Here is a 21,714-nt window from a genome sequence, read left to right as displayed (position 1 = left end):
CCAGATTCCCTTGCATGCTACTTTATAACTACTTTATAACTCCATAACCACTTTAGCAGCAGTTTTCAGTTTGAACAAATGCTGGCACAACCTGATTCCAAACAACCAAGATTTACACCAGATGATAAAACTTTCCAAGTAAGCCTACACATTTTCTGTTTTGTCACTGTTTTCAAACACTGGGCTGAAATTATGTGCAGCAAACTGTAACCAATTCACCACTAGCAGTCTATTCCATTAAACACATTATAATAAAAGAACTGACAGAATAAAGAGCAAGGCTGCTTTTCAACAATGTTAATTTATCAAGACAAATTTCACTGTTTCCTAACAGAAGCATTTTTCTCTCTCCTAGCAGCACTGTGGTAACAAATTAATGTCATTGTTCAAGCAAAAAGCTAAGGCAAATATGCTAACAGACACAAAGTATTCCTATACTGATGCTAATTTTGAAAGATGAACTTCAAACTCCACTTACAGTTCTAATTTTCTGATACAAAAAAATATGGCTGTTATTCATTCAAACCACTGAAAAGGCAACCCTCAACAGAGTTGAAGAGTTGAGTGAGAAGAGGTTGAGTTGGTTTTGTTCGTATTTAAGGAGATGCCTCCTGCTCTGCTCCCCTCACTTTCCACCATCCTCAATGTCTCATTTTCATTGCCTGGCAGAGTTTTAGCAATCTAGACAGGACATAGTACCTTTCAAATTTCTGCAACATACTCAGTGCCCTTTGAGTGTTCAAAATATTTTCCAAGGTGGTGTCCATGAAAATCCTTAATTGATCCTGAAGAAGAGCAAATAATTCTACATCAGAGAAGTCCATAAGGCACACACATCAAATATGCCAGGTATTATTTGACAGGATTTATTATGCAATATATTAGAAGCTATTTTTTTATGTGAAACTATTCTCAATAAGTATTAATTTTGCCTTTCTTTCTTCTCACAATAATTAGACAAAACACAGTCAGTTTTTGAGGCATTTTCTTTCCTTGTTCCCTCTGTAGCTGTGCAACCAATAAAAGCTTTTGTACCCAATGTTTCACCATGCTGAGAGGCCTCAAAAGAATGCTTGCTTACCTCTCTGGCAGCCAAAGCAAGACACATTTAATTTATATTTTTTTCTACAGATACCTTTTCCTTCCACCAGCTTGTGATTTCAGAATTACGGGAAAGTTAATTATCTGACTTATTTGTAATATGCTCCCATTCACTCAGTGAAATCAGCCATTTTCACATTACTCTTGCTAGCATACACTAATGAAAAATCCTTTTGTTGGAGGCCCTCAATGGCCTATTCCATGAAACTAGTCTGAAAGATAATAAAAGGAAGCTTTAAAGTGGAGATACATTAGAATAATTTTTCAATTCCGAAATATAAACTTTGAGATTTGTATAATTTGTTTGGTGGTAACTCACACAAAGATATTTTGGTTTTCATAAGGATTCATCAGTAAATTAAATTTGTATTTGAATCATAAAACCTACATGAAGATCATTTATCTCTCTGCAAAACGCTTCATAGTCTTGGTCAAAATCAGTCTTCCGTTGATCCAAAAAATTGTAATGCTTATTCTTGATGTTGTCAACAATGCTCTAAACAGTTTCACAGAAAAAGAAAGTTATCATAAAAATTTTTCTTATCAAAGAGACTTAACACAACAAAATATTTAGCACAGCTGGATGTGAACGCTCATATTTTACCTTTGCTATTAGCTGTCAGTATTTGCTGAACAATATAAGCAAACCACTTGAATGATATATTTGCAGGAAACAAGTTGGTGTAATGGTTATATGAATTTCATTGTATTATTTACTTCTGCTTGAAGTCAATTAGAAATGACAGAAAACTCAGACTAACTTTTCATCAAAGACATTTGTTACCTATTAAATATTCTCTCGTGCAGATGTTGATTTCTATTTAAAAGTTAACAAAGTTCAACACAGAAAAATATTTTCACATTATTATTTTCCATGTCATTAAAACAACTGATTTCATAGATAAACAGACTATTCAAAAGTCACAATAAGATGCAGCACATCACCAGCCTAGGACTTAGTATTCCTGGTTTCTCTTACACAGCTGCTGTCCACTCAAATGAAAGTACCTCTTAATCAGCATCTCCCTTGAGCTGTACACATAGTCAAAGGATTTCTAATGATTAACTACTGTTCAACATCCTAGTAGTTCACCACAGTACAACCACAAAGCTCAGCATATTCTCACCAAAGCAGACTTTCACCATTTTATCATGTCAACTGAACTTAAGTTTTATTGCATTGTTGTAAATAAAAATTCCATATTTTCCTCTAACAAATTCTAGATATGGACAAGAACTGCAAAATAAGAACTTTCTAAAAATTTTCAAGTCACGTAACTATAGCTATGGTCTGCATCAAATACTTTAGTACCTCAATTTTGTCACTGTTAAAAAAAGAAGTACGATCACTTTTCTGCCCTTTATACATACTATCCAGAACATTCTATGTAACATTTTTTACCTAAGCATATATAATTTCCCTTTATCCTCCTCCCCAAAAGAAACTGACTTCAGAGTAGCTGGGTTTCACACAAAGTTCTTACTTCAGGTTTGGGTGCTGCCATGGATAATGAGGTGTATCTTGTATAGAATTTGCAGTCTGCAGCACAATCTGGGCTAATGGTCACAGGCAGCTTTTCAAATACAAATGCCTCAAATAAATGAGATTCCTGTGTTCCAGCCTATCAAAATAGTACCTTCATTGCATGATCTGGAAATTCTCAGCAACCTGAGTTGTTGAGAAGTCTGGCAGCACAGCTTTAGAGAGCAGCTCTTGGAACCAAAATTCAGACCAGTCCACACCTGTCCTGCCCACATGGAAAACTCTTGGACCAAGTTATGCTTTCAACTGTGCCCTGGTTAACTCTCAGAAGACTACAGAAGAGAACAAAGCAGAAAACTGGCTACTGTGAAGGATGAATGAATCCAAACCTGAGAAGTGCAAGAGGGAGTAAATTGAATTAGGAAGGGCCATGGAATGCTCAGATTTTACCGTGTAGTTATTTAACTAAAGCAAAGTGATTGACTCATGGCCATAACAAAAAGGTAAAGGACGGGGTAAAGTAAACTAGAATGCCACATTTGCCTGTACTGCCAGTGCATCACATGTGATCTCTAAAAGCAATCTACAACGTCCACACATTGAATACTTCTGATTTATTCTAATATTTAAAGGTGCCAAAATTATGATGCTGCATTGATAAAGATATGCAATAAAGTAAGCTAACTCACGCTCAGTAAAAGCAGGGAAGACTCTACTTGTTAGAAAAGAAAGTCATGTCAGAAAGAAGGAAGAAAAGAACATAATTTAGCACATCTATATTCTTAGAAGAGCTCCTTGTTCAAGTCTCGCTTCTATAAAAAAAAAAAAAGGATCAGAAAAGAAAACTGCATAGTAATACTAACAAGAAAAGGGATTTTACTGTTACAAAAGAAAAAAGCCTAAACTTGAAGAGCTTTCCAGTGCAAATCAGCTAAGTCCTTTCTCTTTCTCCCACACACTAAAAATAGCCATTTGTGAATTAAATCATTCTTCCCTCATAAAACGCAAAGTTGATGATTGTACTCTAGATCCAGACCTAGAATACAGGTTTTAAGTAAACTTAATAATCTCTTTTGCTGGAATTGAGCTTACTATTTCTCTAGTGAAACAAATTAAATCTAAGAGTCCAAAGTTTTGGTTGGTTTTTTTTGGGGGGGGATGTTATTTGTTTTAGTTCTCTTTTCATTACTTCTTTCAAGAAATCAAAGTTCTATTTGTTTGTATTTATGCAGCACAGAAATGTGGCTGCTTTAACTCCAAGCTGCAAGGAAAATTTGCAGCATCAACCAGCATGGCAATGGAGCCAGCCTCAGTGGCAGACACTGATCAGCTACTCCTAGAATAATGGGCAAGAAATGAAGACAGTCTGCAATTCTGGTCCCAGCTAGCCTAACATTCGAAATGTTGGACTTCTCAATTTTTCTCCTGATCATAGCATGAAACCATGACTCCAATTACTCGTTACAAAGTCCCCCCATCTTACTACTTTTTTCAGTCAACTTTGATTTTAGCATAGCTCTTTCACATGTTGAGTTGGACCTTTTTCACTTTGTCTGTTCACTTCCCCAGCAATCACATATTTAAATTGCTATTACCCAGTAATTTAAGCACAATTTCAGAGTTAATTTTTCTCTTGGTAACCATTACTCATTTTCATAATTATTTATTTTTTAAGGTTCAAGTTAGACTGACATGACATCCAAAATTTACTGTGTACCTCATATTTTGTGATCATTCCTTCCAATCCCTCTATCTTAGATTCCTGTAGAACTGAGTAGGTTTTCATAGTATTGAAAATATCTATTATCTTTATCAGACGACGATGAAAGGTTTCAAATTTTCCAAATATATATATCTCACTAAAATCAAATTGTCTTTCAGCTGGATTTTGTTCCAAATTTTCTTTTATCTTGCGAAAGTAATTTTGATACTCCTTAAAATAAAGAATTTAAAAGAAAAATGTTAAGCATATAACAAAAGGCATTGTCTTTAGCTAGAACAAAATTTACAGAGAGAGGTAGTATCCTGATAGCAAGTAGAAGTTTCATCAACAAACAATCATGAACACTATAAAGACAGTAACAGAATTTGTCTCTGAAAACTAACCCAGTAACACATTTTATCAAATGAATGAACTACACAAATATGTATTTGTACACTTCCTTAGCTGGCATGAAATTCTGTTCACGCTATTTTATAGCAGGTCTTGATGTGTTTACTGGATAACCAAGATGACAACACAAATTTCAGTTTTCAGAGACTGAAAATGATTGTGTGCTGATTGTTTACTGAGTAATCATGATTCAAAAGTCACTTTCAAGAACAAAAGCCCTTCGAACGTTAGAATGCTGCTCCATAGCAGCTTCCAGTTTTCATTCTGCTTTCTTAACTGGGCACAAACCTTACTCCTAACATGTTAAAATTATATTCTTCCCAAAGTCAAATAGTCAACAGATTTGCTTGAAATGGTTTCTTTCAATAGTAGTTTTCTTTATAATATAATGTTCATTATCACATTTATGTATGAAAAACCGCACTTGGAGATATCAGTACAAAGGGTTCACACTTTCCGAAGTTGTTACTGATTAAAATTTTATGTTTTAATCTATTCATTTTCTGCAAGCTTCTGGAACTGATGAGACTCAAATAAAAAAACTAATCTTTCAACATATTTTAATGCAGCAACTGAATAATTTGATATATGTTTATAGAAATATATAAATTTAGTACTCATTGCTGATGGTAAGATGTCATAAAAATTTACACTAAAGTGTGCTAGAAGTATGCAAGATTTGTTGCTTCAGAAGTTGTTGGGATAAAGTTCTAATCTTCCAACATATCTTAAAGAATCAAAAAATAATAATGGAGAAAGCCTAATATGAAGCTCCCAATATGTAAAGGGAGGTTATCAAAAAGACAGAGGCAGGTTCTTCTTCACAGTAACACATGGGCAGAAGCGAAGAGGGAAAGGACACAAACTGAAACAGATGATGTTCTGATGGGATGTGAGGAAAGAATCTTTCACCCTAAGGACAGTCAAACAGTGCAACGTTGCCAAGAAAGGCTGTGCAGTCTCTCCCTCCTTGAAGAACTTCAACACAGGACTGGATGAGGGACTGGGCAACCACATTTGATCTCATAGCTACCCCTGCTTTTGCTTTGGGCCAAAGGTTTAACTAGATATCTGCTGAGGACCCTTCCAAGCTGAATTATCCTATAATATACTGTGCTTTAAAGGGAAGAAAGAAAAATAAAATTCAAAAATGGTCACAGAAGTGTATTAAAAAAAAATAAAGGTTATCTTCCTAACAAGTCCACACAAACTGAACAGCTGAATTCTTCTCAGTTCAGTAAATTGCCCTTTCTAAATGCATACTTGTCCACAAGTCTTTGAACACATCTAGTTCAATAACTCCCTCTGGTTTCATTTCTGTTGCATATTCCTCCACAACTGTGAGAAAAAACTTTCTAGAGAAATACAGGCATAAAAATCCAAACAATGTTCTTATGAAAAGCATAGTTAAGCTAGACTGAACATCAACGTTCTGCTTCCAGAACATCAACAGACACCAGACTAAATTCCCTGTTAGCTCTAGTATAAACATTCCAGTTTCAAAGGATATTTTTCAGTTGCTTCATGTTCCTTCACTAATATATTGCTTCCTCATATAAAAAAAAGTTTTCCTATTCAGGTCCTCCTAAATATCCCCTCATATTCTGTTTTCCATATGCTCTTCCCACCTACCTGTTTAAGTCTAATAGCTGCTTGTAGCTTTTCCATAACTCTCTCCTGAGGTTGATTCCAGATAGTGGTTGTATCATTGTTTGCAATGTAAGATTTACAAGCTGTGATCATCTGATTGGTCACCTAAAAGCAGTTTTAACTTTGTGAAAAATAAAAAACATTTCAAGACAAAGTAGATCTTGCCATTCTCTCAGTCTCCTCTGACTCCACCAGCCTAAAGGCTGAAAAAAAGCAATATGAAATACCAGTCCCATTAACTGATGATACTCCTTGCAACACCTAGCCTCCAGAATGTGACACCATCAAAATGTTGTTGATTATCTATGCTTATCCTAAACCTAAACACATTGTACTAAACTTGAAATGGCATTGAGGGTTACAAAGTCTTAAGACTTTGCCTCTTCTGAAAGCAAAGGTAAAATCAAGGGCTCATAAGACTATAGACTTTAAAGAATAGGTTGTCCTTCCAACTCCATTTCCTTCTTTATGCAAACATATAGAGGTTTAAGGGCAATGTGAATTTAATTTAACTGGGTCCACAAAAAAACCCAGTTCATAACAGGTAAAACTCGTAACAAAAAGTTACTCCATCTATTCACATGAGGGGTGAGATTTAGGTCTGAAAAAGTTTTTACAATTCCAAATTACAGGCAATAGAATAAGTCCTAAATTTGAAGTAGTTTATCACTGTTTCCAAGTCTCTATACATTCAAAAAGCAGCATTAAATTGACTGATGTGTTGCCTCTCCAGTTGCTTGGTCCCTTTGTGTTTTCTCTCTCACTCAAGGAACAACACAGAAAACAATCCATGAAGATTTCCTTTCAGGCTCAGCACCTACCTTCACAAACAGTGAGGAGATCTTTTCAGATGTGTTGTAATACTGAGAGATACTCTGAATCATTTTAATTGTATTTATGAGTCCTGGAATTGCATCCACCATGGACACCTGGAAAGAAACACACAGTCTGAACTCTGCTCAGTACCTCTGTTACCACACATTAGCTCAACACCTAATTAGCAAATGCAGGAGTGTTCTAAACATGGTCTTCAGAATGGTTCTGCCTCTGTCTCCGTAGGCCTCTCCTGCAGAGCTGCCTATCCTACTTCACTCCCCAAGCTCTACAATTTAATTCTGAGTCTTGGCTGGAAGAATTCTGATCAGTGAGTGATATCTGATGGAGGCAAAGGCCTCTTCAAAAGAACCCCTTTTTTCACAAAAAAAAGTATGTTTGTATGCTCAGTTGCTAAACTTGATGTAAGCTGGCATGTAAAGAGAGTCCAGAAGTGGCATTAAGCCTCATGATGCTTATCTGAATAAAGGAACTATGAAGAACAACTTTCCTATAGCACTGGTGCTTAGATAATATAAAATGATATACAATAGGTGATGCCCCTAGGAGGAGATGATCTTGTAGCCCACTCTTTCAGGTGTAGGAGGCCCAGGGCTGGCAGCTTGGGCAGCCCCTGTATGGAGGCAGACAACCCTGGTTCCAGCTGCTCCAGCAGCCCCAGTGCAGGGCATGGTTGAGCCCCTCAGCCACGGGCGGGTAGAGGAGAGCCCCAGGAAAAGCCTGGGCAAGGGAGGGCAAAACGCTGCCCAGCAGCCAGGGCTGAGGGAGGGGAATCAGATGAGAAACAACCCTGCCAGCCCCGAGGGCAAAGTGGGAAGAGAACAGGAGGGGAGGAGAGACCCTGGCAGGGATGGCCCTGCAGCCCAGGACAGAATCCTGTGGGACGGGTGTTTCCCTGCAGCCTGGGGGAAGGACCCACACCACAGCAAGGAAGACTTTTAGAGGAATACAAGTAGCAAAAAGAAGCTGTTACAGGTTGACCACAGCCCTCTCTTCCCCTGCACCACTTGGAGGGAGGAGGAAGAGAGAGAGGGAGTTAAAGGATGATTCCTAGGGGTGTGGAAATGTGGTTTTAATTTCTGACTTTGTTTGTCACTTCCCAAATGTATTTTCACTATCAATAAAGACACTTTTCCCCAAGTCAAGTCTGTTTTGCCCATAATTATAATAGGTAAGTGATGCCTTTGTCTTTGAAAAATCCATGAGCTTTTTCATATCGTATTCTTATCCTATCCTAATGAAGAAGATTGAGAAAGTCCATGGTGCATAGACAAGGTTAACCCACCACACACATTTTAATTCTCCATACCCTTCGTGGTTTTCAGTAAGTCTTGTTTACAAGAGAAATGCCTTTTACTAAATATTTTGAAGAAAAGCACCATTTCAAAAGCCTAGCATTCCTGTCTTCAGCCCATGAATGGGCCAAAGGTTTTACAGACATCTCTTCATCGTGTCTGAATTTCCAAATCAATGAAAGTGCTCTATTTACTCTATTGACAAACTGGTTCTCAAAATTTTACAAGTAAATATCAATAAATGAAAGGGTTTACAATCCATGCCTATGTGGCTTTCACCCCAAGTGCCACACCATCTCAAAACTAAACATCTCTGAAGTAGGCATCACTTCCTCCTTGGTAAAAACCCACACTGGGAGCACAAAGTAAACCAGGTTTTTTGTAGGTTTGTTTATTTCTTTAGAGTAAAGATTTCACTTTCTCCCATAGCACAGAATCCAGTTTGGTCATCAGATCAAAAGTTTTACAGATACTATGGTATAAGTAACAAGTACTTTATTTTGTAGCCATAAATTCTCATTAGGTTACTTTCACCTTAACTGCACAAAATCTTAAACTGGAGATGCATATTTAAAATTTTCTTTGTGTCATTTCCAAGTCAATCTTATAGCACACATTCATGTTGTTTCTCTCAAGACATTTATGTTAAGAATTCAAAGTTCTGCTTACAGGATCACTATTGTATAACGGGTCATAATATTTTTCCAGAGAATATAGATACTTCACATTATCTTTAGCTTCATTTGCTGCATCTGTGATGCGATTATCCAATGCTCGCCACTTCTAAGAATAGAAAGTTGAAAAAAAAAAAACAAAACACAGATTTCAGAAAAAAATGTTTTGAGATCATTGTGTTGTGTCATTAGTTTTTAAACATGTTTGAAAGCACAGATCTGTTACTTCAGAGTTATACCTGTTCACCCAAGATAAGGAACAGGTCCTTATTTTGCATTAGTAACTTGGTTTTGAACATACAGTTAGTTTAGGCCACTCAGCTCAAGAAGCTGTCAGTAGTAGTGTCCAGTCAAACTGCTGTAAAATATATGAATGATGAATATGTCACTATGTATTTGTTTCAAATCTCGTTTTGATGAGCCAAGGTTTTTTTGTTTATTTATTTTTCTGTTTCTGATGGGTCTTTAACTTTGTTATGTCAATGTAAGAAGTTATTTCACAGAAATTTCACAGAATATTCTGAGTTGGAAGGGACCCACAAGGATCATCGAGTCCAGCTCTTAAGTGAATGGCCCATACAGGGATTGAACCCACAACCTCGGTGTTATTAGCACCACACTCTAACCAACTGAGCTAATTTCAGGGCCATGATCCCACAAGCACTGTAACAACATGAAAAAAAATGTTTAAAAAAATAGAGGGGGTAGTTTTCTTTCATTATTTCTGTTGAGCCATGGGGATGCAGTACATTATCAGCCTCTAGACAAAGAGGAATCCCATTCTTCTCCCACAAATTAAACTAGATTAAACTTTATCTACTCAAGCTTAAGAACAGAGAAGTACAAAGAAAACAAAAGCCAAAGATGCTTCAATGTTTTCCCCACCAGCATTGTTACCTACATCACCAAATGAACTAGGGTATAAAGAGCATTTTTAGTCTCTGCATCTGTCATAATGTAAAATAAAAACCTTCAGTAGTTTGGATTTAGCAGCAGTGAGTACTCCAAGCACTGCCTTCACATCTGGGCTCTTCAGCTGCTCCACAAGGTAGTCGAATTTTGACAATTTCTTTTTCCAGTAATCAAGCTCTGCTCGTGGTCCAAGGTCATCAGCTTCCTTTCTCACCTGGTCATTTTCTGCAAGAACCTTTCATTATGCAGTAATGTTAGTGAGTGATGTTAAAATTTTTAATCTGCATGGATAGCACAGATTAATTCTATATTTAACTCCCAATATTAACTTCTCCTGATAAATTATCTAACTCTGCCACCACCTCACACGAGACTTAATTTTGCTTGGTCTTTTATTTCCAAGTTGAATAGGAAATACTGTTCCTTGCGTTCCAAGAACACTGTTACAGACAACAACATTTTCTGCAAATAACCCACAAAGCATGTTTCAAAGTACAATTGTGACCACCGAGAATAGTGTTCACTCAATTATTGTGTTCCTTTTTCCTTCATTAAATCCACTGGGAACCACTGGTTTTCATTTCAACCACAGGTGATTATCAAAGACAGGGGACTAAGCTTCCAAAGACATGTATGCTCTATTTACTAGTAGATGGAAAAGCTCTCAATGATATTCTCATTGAGAAGCAAAAACACATGAAACATATCAACAGTATTTTAAAATAAAGAGATGGATAACATCTAAATTTGTAGAAAGGTAGCTATAACACCAATAGGATTAAACTCATCTGCCAATATGCAGATGATGTCATATTTCACATTTGTCCAGTGTATCACCTGTTCAATTTGTTTGGTCCATCCATTCATGCAGACTTCTATTTTTTCAAGAGCATCTATGCTGTTAGCAACCATCAGGTAATCTGAAGGTCCTCTTAGAGTTCTCAGATTGTATGTTTCACATTTCTTCAGAATGACCTAAAGCACAAGTTAAAAAAACCCTGAAATGCTGAAATGTTCATGACAAATAATCCAGGAACTTTAAAAAGTAACTGCTTGCTCTACTTGCTGTATCTCACTTCCTTTTCCCAGCTCAAGCTAAATTAAACTGGTTTGAGCCAGAACTACATTCTGGAATCTGGAGAATTCACTCATCTGGAAGCTGTGCTGTCATGCCCTTTCCTTCAAAAAAGTTGAATAGGAATCAACAGTTAAAACAGAAGTTTGTCACACATAAATCATTCTCTGTTTAAGAGCGACCACAGTCATGAAGAGTTAAGAAGTTAGTAGCTCTAAAGAACTGGCCACAGAACAAACAAGAACAGAAGCATCTGCAGAAGTGTTAAAGCCACAGTTCAGAGTATAACAAGTTTCTGATGACAACAAACAAAGGTGTTGTTTTTTTCTCCAGTTTAAATTAAAAAAGCAAATTTAATAAGTAATTTACAACAGCAGTTAATTCAAAAGCTGCAGAGCCAAAGACATTCTACAGTTAGCTCAATTTCTATTTGCCACATGAATATACTACCTTTTCCAACAGACTTTGCTGAGTTCCTGACAGCACACTAACAAACGCTTCAAGGGCATGAAGGAAGTCCTGCTTAATATCGGAAACTTGTTGAGGTTCACCAAGTTCAACCCAGCCATGACCCGTAGTCTGTAAGGCTGGAATGAAGATTTCTGAAATCAACTGCTCGACACTTTTTAATAAGCCATCTCGACCTATATTCATCATATTAAAATTTACTTCCTGTAAAAGAAACACAAGGAGTCTTTCACCAGTAAATACTTGTTTATCTATAATTTACATATATGCTCTCAAAAGTAAAATAATTTTTATATGTTTTTCTAATGGATTTGCTAGAAATTATTGAAATTTATCATCTTATTATTTAGGTATTGACTAATTACTCTGTTATTCCGGAGTGTCTTAAATTTTCTTCTTATCAATGATACACTTCAAGTTACTGCCACAAGATAATGTCTTTTTTTCCATTCCACTCCTTTATTGTTCTCTGTTTCATTTAGTCTAATTGTGTCCTTTTGTTCATTCCTCCATGTCAACAGCTGTCAAATTATGTGCTGAGAGCAAATACTCTAAGGTGAAAATGTATCTTAAACAAGATTATGTACAGAGATCATCAGTCACCAACTCTTACCTGATAGATATTCTCAGTTGTTATGGGTTTAGAAAGACTAGATCTAATGAAGAAAATGCACACACCAGTTAAAGTAATTTCTTTTCCCTCCGTCACAAATACTTTAAGTTTCTTCTTCTTTGTCAAATGGGAGTTCATTCCTGTTCCTGGAAGGTCAAAGTGCTCTATAGATTCAAAAAAAAAAAAAAAAAAGAAATACTTAGCCCAGTGATTATTTATTCAAATAAGAAAAGGTTTCTACACAAACAGTTCAGTCGTTATTTGCGCATCTCTGAGTCCCAGTCCCCTGGAGGCACCTCATGAAACTACCAACAGACAGTAGAGAGCATTTGGAGTCTTCACAGCACAGTAAGAACTATTTCATCTAGTGTTGATATACTCACATCAAAAGCCTTTCATTTCTATTCATTTACTTGTTTTCTATTACTTTTAAGCAAAGGTTCCAAGCTCAAGATCCTCTTACATGGCTCTATCATGCAGTTGCAGATAATGCCCCATTGCTTAAAAATGAAAAAGTAGAGAAAAATCAGGAAATGCAGTAATGTAATTTACCTTAAAGGAGCCATTATCAACTGTCTTTCCTTAAAAACATGTAAACATAAGTCTAACATGGGGGGGGGGGGAAGAAATAGCATGCTTGTGGAAATAAGGAGAATGAGGCCACACAAAATATCTTGTAGGCACCCTTCATGGAATGACCCTCTGCCTTAGCAGAAGCGTTTGCTGATCCACGTCAGGGACAGAAAACCAGCTTCTATTTGAGATGGCTGTAATAACTGCCCTTGCCAACAAGATGTATGTAACACCACAAAAAATTCACTTAGCTTTCCTGATTAGTAAGCATCACCACAACTTCAATTTTTGCTTTTCCAGCCTGTGAACCACAGCCCTAAACAATCAGCACAAACAATTATTTTGAAAACTCTGTTCCACCTACAAAGGAAAAACATATAGCAAAAGTGGTACACTGTGTTGGTATTACAAGTAACTCTGTACTTGTAGCTGCGGACAAAGGCAGCTTCCAATCCACTCACTTCATCCCACTGTCTTCTCCTTCACAACCATTTCACTGTTTTTCCCCTTGTGTGTATGATCTTTTAGGGAATTTCACTTATTCACCCAATGCACACATTGCTGAGAATTGTTTGGGGGTTTTTTGTGATTTTTTCTAGTGCTTGCCATGTTACCTGCATTTAGCATCACATCCCAAAGACCAAAGGCTACCATAATCATACTGTAGGATATCTGATTGGTTTGAGGGTGGGCGAAGGCAATTCTCATTAGATTTCTATGTTTTGACCCTTGACTCACACTCTCTCCATCATACTTTCACCACTTCAGCTCAGGCATGTTAAAACTGGCTCAGATTTCTAAATTAGCTGCTGAGTTTGTATTTTCGTTTAATTTTATTTCTATGTGCATTTAAACTTTTTTTATTAAAATTGCTTGTATTACATTAAACAGTCTTTTCTTCCCTTTTAGGTATATACATACATATATACTGAAAATACATGAAGAATAAATACATATTTGTACATTCATCTCGGTATATGCTTACATATGTATAAACACATTTATACAAATATACACAGATATGCTTACAAGGCTCTTCATGTACATCCAGGGTAACCAAGTGGGGTGAACTCCCACAAGTCACATGCTTTGAAAGGTCGCAAAGGACTTAGTCCCAACAGCAGCAGCACTGGAGGCTCTGGGACAGAAGCCATGAGCAAAGGGAGGATGTCCTTGTCACAGGGGACCTGAGTTGCCTCCAGGGAAGCGAGAAGAAGCGTGATAACACAGGTGCACTGGGGAAAGGGATATGCGCAGAAGACAATTCTGGGATAATAGCTCTTCTACCCACAATGAGGACCTCATGCAGGCATTTCTCATGTAACAGGATCACCTGGATGGATGGTTGTGTGCCAAGAAATACGGATAGCTTCTAGGACCAACTGGTGGTATGATTGGAGGAGAGGGGGCAGAGTATCTATCACTGTTCACCTTGTGTGAAAGTCATCTCTTAACTATCAAAAAACTTTTCCCAGCCCCCCAGACAAGATTTGCTGAGCTCACAAGGAAGCACCTTGCTGCTTCATCCTAGCAATATGCAGAAGTGCACTACTAATCTTCAATAATTTCATCAATCTTCATTTCCTGAACAGAGATAGATTCCCCAGTATGACCAAACTTTACTTTATACAATTTATACTGCTTGCTTTTTCCTTGCACATTTGCTCAGCACAACTATAACATATTGCAGGAGAACCTAAGTTGCTTTACCTGTATCCATTACTTCCACCTCTTGATAGTAGAACATCAGATGACGCAGACCTCCAGCGGCCAGGAATCTGTCAATGCGCTCTATCTGTTTGAAAGCATATTGAGAACATAATGCATAGCATTCCCACTATGAAAAGTTTAACTTGCTCAGATTTTTAATAAAGGTCTGACAAATGCTCATCACTTTATCATTATTCAACACTAAAATTATACCAGGTCCAGTTACTACTCCTCAAAAAATAATTGGGTTGCCTTTTCCTTTAGCGGCACACACCTACTTAATTGAAATGTTTCAATATTTTCATGCTGAACACAATTAAATACAGCCAGGTCATGTTTCAGTTTACTGAAACCACTTACTGGACATGTTGTGCATTATCTCAACCTGAGGGCACAGGACACTTCTTCATTTACTGAAGCACAGTGGCACCTCACTGAAGTACCTCACCACACTGTTCTTACTGCCATTCAGCTAACTAACTCAAAGCAGAAAGCACACAGCTGCAATTATTCTATAACAACTGGACGTGGCACTAGTGCTATAGTTTATTTAACAAGGCAGTGTTCAGCCAAAGGTTGGACTTGAACTTGGAGGTCTTTTCCAATGTTAATGATTCTGTGATTCATATCATAGCAACAGAGGAAGTCTTTATTTGTTTGTATTTTAAGCCTCCGGACAATTTCACTGTTCTCCATGAATTCAAGACTGCCATCAAGCATCATTGAAGCATGTATTAGTAGTGCACTCCACAGATCTCATATATAGGCCATACAGGCTGAGAAAGAAACTTAATTGCTCTATTCTAGTATGCTGATCCAGGTATCAGCATACTTGAAAGTCTAGCCTAATCCATTATTTTTTTAGATCTAGGAGTCACCGTTTCATGTAGTCCCTAACTATATAGCTATCTTCAGCAGAAAAGGCTTCTTCAAGTTCATCTTCAGAAATATTTGCTCATCCCATTTGTGCTTCCTAGTGCAGTAAAAAAGGCTAAAAGATCACCAGCAGCAGGAAGAAAGCTGCAATTATCCCTCTTCCATTAATAACAGGCCTCAGTTTCACTAAGATGACAAACTGTTATTCCAAAAAATCTTGGCTGAGTCCTCCAAGATGAGGTCAAAACAACTATTACATTTTTCTCTTTCCAAGTATAGCAGCTGCCAATATTTTCTTCATCTGACAGCTATTCTCAAGCAATAAAGTTTGCCAAGAAACCCGTTTAGAGACAGAATGCACAAGGGTTGAAACAAATTCTTCTTTCTAACACGTACAACAGTGTTCTGCACAGCTTATTTGCTCATTCACATGGAGTCATGGAAATGTTGCAAAGGACCTCTGGGAGATCTCAAGGTCAGCCTCCTGTATTATCAACAACAGCTCAGGTTGTCTAGAGCTGACTCTAGGTTGAGTCTCAAAAACCTCAAGGACTGAAACTCCACAACTGACATAAAGTAACATATTCCCATACTGCATTACACTCCTGGTGAAGAAGAGTCTCTTAATGGTCATTTTGCAAGTTGTGGCTTTGTCTTTGTTCTTATAATCTGTAACCACTGGGAATAGTTCAGCTCTGTCATCTTTATAACTACTCTTCAAGAACTGCACTCAATCTCTTCTTCTCCCTCATCTCATACTCCCCATGCCTTATGTCCCTCTCTGTCTTGGTAGTCTTCTAGTGGATTTTCTTCATTTTCTCAACAATATTAGCACTGATATGGGAATGTATAAATTGGAGGTATGGAGATGGAAAGAGAATACAAAAGAACAAAAAAAAAAACCACAGCCATGTTTTCTTTAGTGTCAGGAAGTAAAATAAGGTCTATGTGCTGTCTAATTACGTAAAAAAAAAATATATCTTTTCAAATCACATAATGTATCTCGATTGTAATGCTTACCATCAACTTTGATGTATTGTTTCCTCAATACATGAATTTGGAACTGTTTACCTGCTCCATTAGCCCTCATGTAGTCAGTCAGATCACATAATCCATTCTATTTTATCAAGTAGTTTCCACCTATTTCAGTTTGCTAAACTAGACCGCAAACTCGATCACAAATGCCAGTGGTAGCCTTATGGAAACAACAACTTGTAACCTGATGTGGACAGGACTCTTGAATCTAAATGTGCTGTACATTCAGCTGGGAGACTTCACACTGTGGTTCCACTATTAAATAGAGTCACAGGTTTTACCATACTATCTGTAACCATTGGAAAGCAGAAACTTTAATCAATTTAAAAATCAATATTTTTACAGTAGATCCTGGAGGTAAGGATGCTTTTGTTCAACTTAATTACAAAATGCTGAAAAATATTTTTTCAGTGAGAAGACTTGAGTAATCTCTGACACAAAGCCTGACAACTATCTCACCAAGTATTTAATGGTAATATCAGTTCTAAAGTACCCTATGAGTTTCACTTTCAAACTCATCAGATTACCTGGTTACCATCAAGAATAGCATCTTCTACTTCTGCTTTATCCAGATTCACACAGGAGGCAACGATATCTAGTAAGTAATCATGCCTGCCATCCAGCCGAGCCCGTTTAGCCTCCCTCTCTTCCTTGAGCTTTTGCTGTTATAAAACACAAAGTGGACAATGAAAAAGCCACAATCTATTTTGAAGACAAAAATAAAGAAAGCTTTAAAAGTTATTTTAAAAAGTAAAGGCTATTACATTCTTCCATGCTTGTGATTTATGTTTTTATGGTACTCAAATTAAAATTTCAGAAGCAACTCCGGTTATGATTTTACAGTTGGTTTCTGGTGTTCTATTTTCAGATTTATCACAACATTTCTATCATAAATAATGTTGTACAAAAGACTAATTTGTTGAAGGCTTTGTAGAACAAAAAATGTGTTTTATACATAGAGCTGAGTTATTCTGCAAGTTATCTTCAACGCCCTAAATCCTTAGTCTCAGCTTTTCAGTCTAGTCACGTATGATCATCAAGACAGGATTCTGACTGATCTTTTTTATTTGTGGAAGATATTGTACCATTCCCTAATAAAGACAGATGCTGCTGGAGGAAGCTAGGGTTTTATACATTATCTCTCTAATATAATGAGAAGTAAAACAAACCACGAGCCTCAAGATACACAAGTGTTTACAAATGTGCTTAACTATAGCTATTATACCATTCTTCAAGCAGTACACCTACTCTCCTAATTAAATTGAATTCCCATATGTAATACGCCTCATTACATTATAGACAAAATAGCCTTCTGGAATAGTTACTGGTATTGTTGTGCTTGTGGATTACAAGATTTAATATCATTTCATTTTCAGAAGAAATTTAGCATTATGTTTCATTGGTGGTAAATTCAATCCTTATTTCCCCAGTGATTATGAAAAACTAGTAGCTCTACAAAGTATGCACAACTGATTTATCCACAAGCTTTTGCAGAGCCAATAGGACTTGCACAATGTACTTCATACCCTTATGTAAATATCTTTCCTACTTTCTGAAGAAATTTTCAAATATTTGGTAAACTTGTAATTACTAGCATGCCTTCATAAATGCTGAATATATTAGAAATATTTTTTCATGTAAAAGACAAACATACAAACCCTTTTCTTTACACAGATATGTCTGAAGAACACAGTAGCAGATTAATTCATACAAGTACTTTATGCTATTTTACCACTCTCATTCCCTAACATCGTCTCCAGTTTCCCAAAAGTGAAGTGTCATCTCAGAATTGGCCTCTCCTGCATGTTTTTAAATATGAGTAGAAATTTTCCTCCTAGTTAGACATGCAAAGAGCAAACATTTTTTGCTGAATCAGCTTCATTCACACTAGGTGATAACACTAGAATCCTCAAAACTGTTGTTTTGGTACTTTGAACACAACTGATAAAGCACCCTTAACAGAAAAAGTACAATCAATACTCTACTGAATAATTTCTATTTAATCCAGCAAAAACCATTTTGTTTTACTTAAACTACAGATAGACTACTTTTTTACTCTGCTTGTGTTTCCAACATAGAACTCCAGATACTTTGCTACACAAGGTATTCATCTTACACTGGTTATTAGTTACCAACTTGACCTATACAGATGCTCATAGCCTCCATTTCTTCTACAAGTTGCACTTATGTAGGCTGAAAGCATGAGCACCTTCTTCTCGAACTAAGAAGTCATGACCTGAGGTTTGTTTCCAGTTTTTTAAATGCTTTCTAATCCTTTAATTGCTGTATCTTGATGTGTATAACAACTATACTAGCTACAGTGTACAGTTGTTTATGCAGCATTAGGCAATATTTGATGTCTAAGTCCAGTAACAAGGGTATTCATTAAAACGTCACAAAACTTGTAAAGTCTAACGTAAATTATTTAATGAACCATACCTAAAGAAAACAGGAAAGTATTAACTAAATGCTAAAGCTATAGTTTTTTGAAGATTAAGACATGGACTTGCATTTGCATTGATATGGTGAATTTCTCTATAACTAAAGCAAGTCTCATGCATTTTTTTCCTGATAGTTGCTACAATGCAATTCAAGAACACCCCCTGCCTGTCATGCTTCCATACTTTGATAATTTGCCATTTCTACAAACTTCTCTTCCTCCACAAATGAAGTGTTGCTCAATCACAAACTCTCATGTCAGTTGTTGCAGTCATCAGAAGAAACTTCAGCCTCACTTTTAGGGTCATGTTGTCCACAGAAAAGTAGAGGAAACCTAAATTTGGTGCTTTCAATAACAAGTAATTAATTTAAATATTTAAAAACACTCAAAAGTTAGACTGGAAACTGTCTTCCAGTCTAGCTTCTGAGCTTCCATTTGCATCCTACTTGAAGAATACATTTTTAAGATATTCTTTACTTAGGATTAGGGATCTCAGAGAGTGAATTACAAGGAAACCTTGAGTTTTCTACCTCACATTCTTCCCTTCCCCTCTTTAGCTACACTCACATCTTACTTCAAACCAGCAGAGTCCTCATGGCCTATGAGTTTTTGTATATTTTACATCCTGCAGGATTCAATACAGAAGTACACAGACCTAAACAGCAAAACAGCATCTATAGGAAAAAATTACCCAAGAATAGGCAGTTTTATGAAATTCACAATTTCATAGCACGCTGAAAGAGTACGATTTGAAGATGGAAGGATCCTAAAACACACAAGCTATCACTTATGTAGGTAAGAGAGAAATTGCTGCTACATGCAGTAACATGGATGCAAACCCTGAAAAGTATCAGCAGCAATTCTGATCAAGATCATAATGAAAGTCTCTTTCTAATGTCTCATGATATAGGAGGATCCAGAAGGAGCAGTATTTACAAGAGATAAACACTATCTCACTTAGATATCTGGAGGGATTGCCCAAGTTTTTATATGGCACAGCTTTACCTCAGTTTTCCACTTAAAGAACAGCACAAGTAACACAGTCAAGTTTAGTTTTGGGTTTCTTTTACCACTCTTGGTTATGAAGGTAGGAAAGGTCACATGACACAGTTGCACAATAGATTGCAGGACCAAAGCTAAACTAATTAACTAAAAAGTCCTTTGATGGTTAGTCAAGTTATAACAAGTAGCTTGTTTTATGTTACATAAAACCTTAAAATTCCTAATATCTAAATACCAGCAATTCAGCACAGGAAACTAATTTCAATAGACATCTTCTCCTGAAGCAAGATAAAGGGGAGATTCCCAAATCCATCTTAACATATGCCTAAACCATAACCATCTTACCATCAATCTGAAGCAACAAATGGGAATTAAATTAAATTTTTTTTAAAAGTTTTCAAACTGCTAAAAGAGTATATGTATATATATTTAAGCAGCAGGTACTAAAAGAGCACAAGTCAGAGATTCCAGGGGTCCTTTCTTTGAAACAACAGGCTCAGAAACCAGCTATTGACTATTGCCAATTTCTCCATTACAGACTGTGGTTGCTGATGTGTCTGCAGACACCCTGAATAGAGTTAGCATGAATGTTACTTAGTATGCAAGTCATAACTACACAAGATAAAACTTGTTCTCAACACTATTTATCCACCAAACGACGCATTTTGTTGCCAGAATACTGTGCACTGTTGAATTTAGACATTCTCAAATCAAAGTCTTATGGATAGTTTACTGAGACACTCAATAGTGAAAGAGTCAAAAAGTAAGAATGTTTTACTGTTAATTTACTGTTTTATGCAAAACTTATTTAACCAGTGTGGAATTCATCTGTCTCTCCTTTAACTTGGTAAGACGTTTTATGTTATATAAGCCTTGCTCATGAATTTCCCTGCTAAAGTAAATTGCAAACCATCTTATATCTTTCCAAGCACCTTGAGTTTTTCAACAGACACACACTTTTTTATTTTCTCTTTCCAAAAAAATCCATACCCTAAAAAGTTGGGGCAGTCCCCTTAGCTGACTCTTAAATCTCAAACATCAGAGCTCTGCACATTTGTTATCACATTGCATTAGCTCAGGAACAGATTGCTCAAATAACCAGCTTTTTAAATTAGTCTAAGGGTCTTAATGACTTTTATTTTATTGTTGTTTCTCAATACTAAGCCCTGTCTTCAAAATTCTATTCCCATCTTACAAATATGAGAAGAGTGAAGTGACACTTCTATTTTCCTTGGTGGCAGAGCCCCCTTCTGTTTTGTTGTCAGATCTAACATCAAACTCTTCATTGTACTAATATAACATTTGTGAAATTATACCATTACCAGACCATTGCAACAACCTGGGCAAGATACAAGTACCACTAGTCAAATGCATAAATGTCTCTCAGTGCAAATCTACCTTTCAAAACAAATTGTGCAACTAACATCATCCACTTACAGCTTTTTTAAAACAGACATTTTTCTACACCCTCCCCCCCACTAAAGTCAAACCTTTATTCAAATTATATAGTTACTAGTCTAGACCTAGTTCAAAATTCAGTTTTTCTTACCTTTATCACTCTGCCAATGCTCCGTTTCCAAAGCTGCTTTCTTCCGGCTCTAAACATTGTACTATTCAGCATAAGCATCAAGTACTGCTTTTCAGCAACAAGCCCTAAACCAGAGAACAAGCTTCCAGATTCATTATTTTACACTCTTCCCCTAACCTTTTGTTTGTACTTGTTTCATTCCTTTTCCATAGGAACACCAAGATAACTCTGAAAAATAGAGTAAGGACCTAAAAAACCAGCAACTAATAACCTTATCTCTGTCTTTAAAATTCAGTTCTAATGTGCATTCAAATTGCTTGAAAACTAAATTG

At 36.5% G+C, this 21,714-nt stretch overlaps 1 protein-coding gene across 1 annotated transcript in view; it reads right to left on the bottom strand.

Annotated features, from left to right (window-relative positions):
- DNAH5 (dynein axonemal heavy chain 5) overlaps positions 1-21,460 on the bottom strand; it is a 114,189-nt gene extending 92,729 nt beyond the window's left edge. The window contains exons 1-13 of the mRNA XM_018086487.3: positions 21,404-21,460; positions 16,940-17,074; positions 14,502-14,586; positions 12,219-12,382; positions 11,588-11,809; positions 10,900-11,037; positions 10,121-10,297; positions 9,146-9,259; positions 7,169-7,276; positions 6,330-6,452; positions 4,302-4,517; positions 1,490-1,597; positions 700-785 (exon numbers count right to left, since the gene is read on the bottom strand). Coding sequence (XP_017941976.3) covers positions 700-785; positions 1,490-1,597; positions 4,302-4,517; positions 6,330-6,452; positions 7,169-7,276; positions 9,146-9,259; positions 10,121-10,297; positions 10,900-11,037; positions 11,588-11,809; positions 12,219-12,382; positions 14,502-14,586; positions 16,940-17,074; positions 21,404-21,460 — 1,733 coding nt within the window. The remainder of the gene's footprint in view (positions 1-699; positions 786-1,489; positions 1,598-4,301; positions 4,518-6,329; positions 6,453-7,168; positions 7,277-9,145; positions 9,260-10,120; positions 10,298-10,899; positions 11,038-11,587; positions 11,810-12,218; positions 12,383-14,501; positions 14,587-16,939; positions 17,075-21,403) is intronic.
- Positions 21,461-21,714: the final 254 nt, after the last annotated feature.

The sequence above is a fragment of the Manacus vitellinus genome, unplaced genomic scaffold (assembly GCF_001715985.3).
Source record: "Manacus vitellinus isolate BGI_N305 unplaced genomic scaffold, ASM171598v3 scaffold_96_pilon, whole genome shotgun sequence".
NCBI classification, from domain to species: Eukaryota; Metazoa; Chordata; class Aves; order Passeriformes; family Pipridae; genus Manacus; species Manacus vitellinus.
This window is presented reverse-complemented; position numbering and strand designations above follow the sequence as displayed.